The sequence below is a fragment of the Suricata suricatta genome, chromosome 13 (genome assembly GCF_006229205.1).
Source record: "Suricata suricatta isolate VVHF042 chromosome 13, meerkat_22Aug2017_6uvM2_HiC, whole genome shotgun sequence".
Lineage (NCBI taxonomy): Eukaryota > Metazoa > Chordata > Mammalia > Carnivora > Herpestidae > Suricata > Suricata suricatta.
In genome coordinates this window covers 1,521,248-1,524,581 of record NC_043712.1, presented here as the reverse complement: position 1 = coordinate 1,524,581, position 3,334 = coordinate 1,521,248, and the positions used below count along the sequence as shown (strand labels likewise).

At 69.3% G+C, this 3,334-nt stretch overlaps 1 protein-coding gene across 1 annotated transcript in view; it reads left to right on the top strand.

The window, feature by feature from the left end:
• Positions 1-3,334, top strand: part of SNAPC4 (small nuclear RNA activating complex polypeptide 4) — an 18,053-nt gene that overhangs the window by 8,430 nt on the left and 6,289 nt on the right. The window contains exons 11-15 of the mRNA XM_029921013.1: positions 861-1,064; positions 1,477-1,556; positions 1,858-2,316; positions 3,057-3,140; positions 3,220-3,332. Of these exons, the coding sequence (XP_029776873.1) occupies positions 861-1,064; positions 1,477-1,556; positions 1,858-2,316; positions 3,057-3,140; positions 3,220-3,332 (940 nt within the window). The remainder of the gene's footprint in view (positions 1-860; positions 1,065-1,476; positions 1,557-1,857; positions 2,317-3,056; positions 3,141-3,219; positions 3,333-3,334) is intronic.

The following is a 3,334-nucleotide window of genomic DNA, read 5'->3' as shown; positions in this document are numbered from 1 at the left end:
CATTTCTCCGGAGAGCAAATGAGAAGATGCTCGGCGTCAAACGGCGTGCCGGGCGGTGGTCCTGGAGCCGTTCTGGGGACGAGGCCGTGCTGACGAGGGCCCGGAGGGAGCGCGGCCTGGTGGGGGCGCCGCCGGAGGCAGTGGGGTCCTTGGGAGACGGGGCCAGCACTTGCGTCCCCCGGGGCGCGGGCACAGGAGACAGCCGGGGTCCGGCGGGAAGAGCAGGGAGACCGCAGACGCGCGGCGTCCCTCAGCCTTAGAAACCGTCGAGACCCAGGGGCCCCGCCTGCTCCGTCGGTGTCGCCTGGACTCCAGATCTTCCGGTCATGAGTTCGAGCCCCACGTTGGGGGTGGAGACTATTTCACAAACGAACGCGGCCCTGACTGGGCAGCGCGGATGAGCCTCGGCAGCGTGAACATTTGTGCCCAAGGACGTGTGGGGACAGACGTTTGCTGCCCTCGGGGTTGGGGTGTTTGGGTCACGCGGTAACTGTTCTCCGCGCCAGCACCCGCACGTCTCGGAGGCGCGTGCGCGGGTGGGGTGACGTCGTGTGTGCGCTCCGCCGCGCCCCTCCCTGACGGCTCTCGCTGCGGGGCCCCTGCCTGCGCGCTGCCGGGCTGTTGGCAGGTCTCGTCTGGAGAAACGCGCCCTCGTGTCCTGAAGCTGGTCTGTGCCAGCAAGGACGTGTGAGCGGGGGAGGGGCGGGGAGGGAGGCAGAGAAGCAGGGTCCTCCCTGTCAGCGTGCAGCCCGGCCGGGCCGCCCAGGTGCCCCGCCTTCGCCCCCTGGAGGATGGGAGCAGTGTCCGTGGTTGCCGGCGGCCGGGGGTCCCCGAAAGCTTTTACTGCTGGTGAAATCTAGTTTATGGTTTTGTCTGTCACCTGTGTTTCTGGTGCCGTACCTCGACGCCAGGACGGCCACGGGAGGGCGTTTTGGCGCCTGACACAGCCCGTGTCCCCGCGGCCCTCAGGTACCTCAGAAGGCTGCACTTTGGCCTGAAGAAGGGGCGCTGGAGCGCCAAGGAGGAGGAGAAGCTGACAGAACTGATAGAAAAGTACGGCGCTGGTGAGTCCTTGGCCCCTTTGCCCCCCTTGGTCTCTGCCGCCCCCCTCCCCCCACCCCGTCCTGGGCCGGCAGCCGCGGCTTTGCCCTCTCGCCGGCTGGCGCACGGTCAGCGCGGAATCCCGTGTGGACGTGCAGCAGGAGGAGACCATGCCGCCGGCCGCATGCACCTGCCCGTCCTCTCCGGGCCCGATTCTGGGGCAGCTTTTCAGAGCTGAATCGTTACACGTGACGCGATTGCGTTGGCTCTTTTGTACCGTTCTGCCATTTGTTGTGAATGTTTTTCCACGTCCCGCGTGCGACTGTGGCTTTCAACAGCCCCGTCACGTCTCCCCGAGTGATCGCACGCAAGGCCTCCAGCCCGCCGTCGTCCAGCGCTGTGTGAAGCAGCGTCCGCGTGGCTTTGTGTCTGCAGGTCACTGGACACGAATCGCCTCGGAGCTGCCCCAGCGGACAGGCTCCCAGTGTCTCAGCAAGTGGAAAGCCATGGTCAGGGTGAGTGTTACTGGGAGTCCTTCCGGAGGCCTGTCACGTGTGCGGCCAGCATCACCGCGGGCCGGCGGGGAGAGGAGGGGCATCTGGTTTCTGGCCCTGGCACGCCTTCTTCCCGGAGGCCACGGGCAGAAAGGCCTGGCCTCGTCGGCAGCTGCCGTCACCACGGAGCAGTCGTTGCCACGCGCTCAGCGCTCCATGCCCAAGCTCGCTCGGGGTCTCTCCCCAAAGGGTTGGCCCACCTGCTGGCCCTGGTCCGTGAGCCCTGGGTCACCGAGCCCTCCCAGGAGCCCTTTCCCCACAGAAGATGCAGAGGCGGGGGCGCCGGCGGCGCCGGCGGCCCCCTCGCAGCGTGCGCTGGAGCTCCAGCAGTGGGGACAGCAGTGATGGGGACAGCAGCAGCAGCAGTGGTAGCAGCAGCACCAGGGACAGTGAGGACTCGGAGCCAGAAGAAGCCCCCGAGGCCCCGGCAGCCGGCCAGGTGCTGCCCTTGGCACAGCACACTGTGCCAGACATGGCCCTGTGGGTGCCTGTCAGGCAGGGGGGCGCGTGGGGCGGGCCGGGGCGCTGTGCTGCCCCACCCAGCCTTCCCAGCGGCTGTGATGGGGCTCCCAGAGTGGCTGGCCCCCCAGCCTCAGCCCCCGCACAGGCGGTGGGCCAGGCGCCCAGCCCATCCGGGACCTGCAGCTCCAGTGCCAGCGCTATCGGCCGCCCGGGCTCAGCGGAGCCTCCCCCCGCAGACTCCAAGGGGCCCGCGGACAAGGTAGGCCCCAGGCCCCAGTGCCCCCGACCAGATGCTGTCCCGCTCAGGGTCACCGAGGCTGGTGCCGGGCTGGGTCCCTGGGCCCCTGTGCGCTTAGGAGCAAACGCCTTGCTCTCGCTCACTGGAACGCCCGTTCCTGGCCTGTGTTGGGGGAACGGGCTCCGGGGCAGAGGTGTTTCCCGCACGGCCACCAGCAGCCTCCACTTCGCCGCTGGTTTGCACGAAAAGCCGAGCGTGAGCTGCTGAGGGCGCTGCTGGGCGGGCACCGGGGCTGCGTCTGGCCCTGTCCCCGAGCTACGTGGGGAGGCAGCAAGGAGGAGGGGTCTGCTGGCTCGCGTAAGGGCCCACCTTGCCCTGTCATGTAGGAGGGGCCCGGGCCCTGTGGCTGCGCGTGCGGCTGTGGTCCGTCTGTCCGGGGAGAGGCTGGAGACTCCACTCTGGCCCCTGAGGGGCAGCAGGCAGGGCTCTCGCCGCCTCCCGTGCTGCGTGGCTCCCCTCCCGCGTCTGCACCCACAGCCCCTGCGCCCCCTGTCCAGAGGCTGCTGCCTGCGGATCGATGGGCATTTGGTGCCACCAGCGCGGGAGCTGGCTGAGGGAGCAGGACCCTGTCAGCGCTGGGTGCAGCCCAGCCTGGCAGGCATGTCGGTGCCAGGCCCTAGCCCTGACGCCGCCACCCTGCTTTGGGCTCCGGGCCCTGGACCAGTACCGCACGTGTCCAGCCCGTGTCATCTTCTTGTCAGAGTGGGAGTCACGTGCTCAAGGTGCCCCTGGAGACTGTGCTGCAGGTGCTGAGGACCAACACGGCCCACCGGCGCTGGACACTGGTAGGGCCCCCGCCTCGGTCCGGGCCCCCTGCCGCCTGCAGTCCAGGGAAGGGCTGGGAATCACCTTTCTTCTTCTCAGGAGACACTGAGGCAGCCGTGCCTGCCCAGCTCATCAGCGGCGGCCGGCCCCAGTGGCGGCGGCGTGGCCGTGCCCGGCCTCGGGCAGCGGTGGCCCAGGCCCGTGGGGAGCAGGC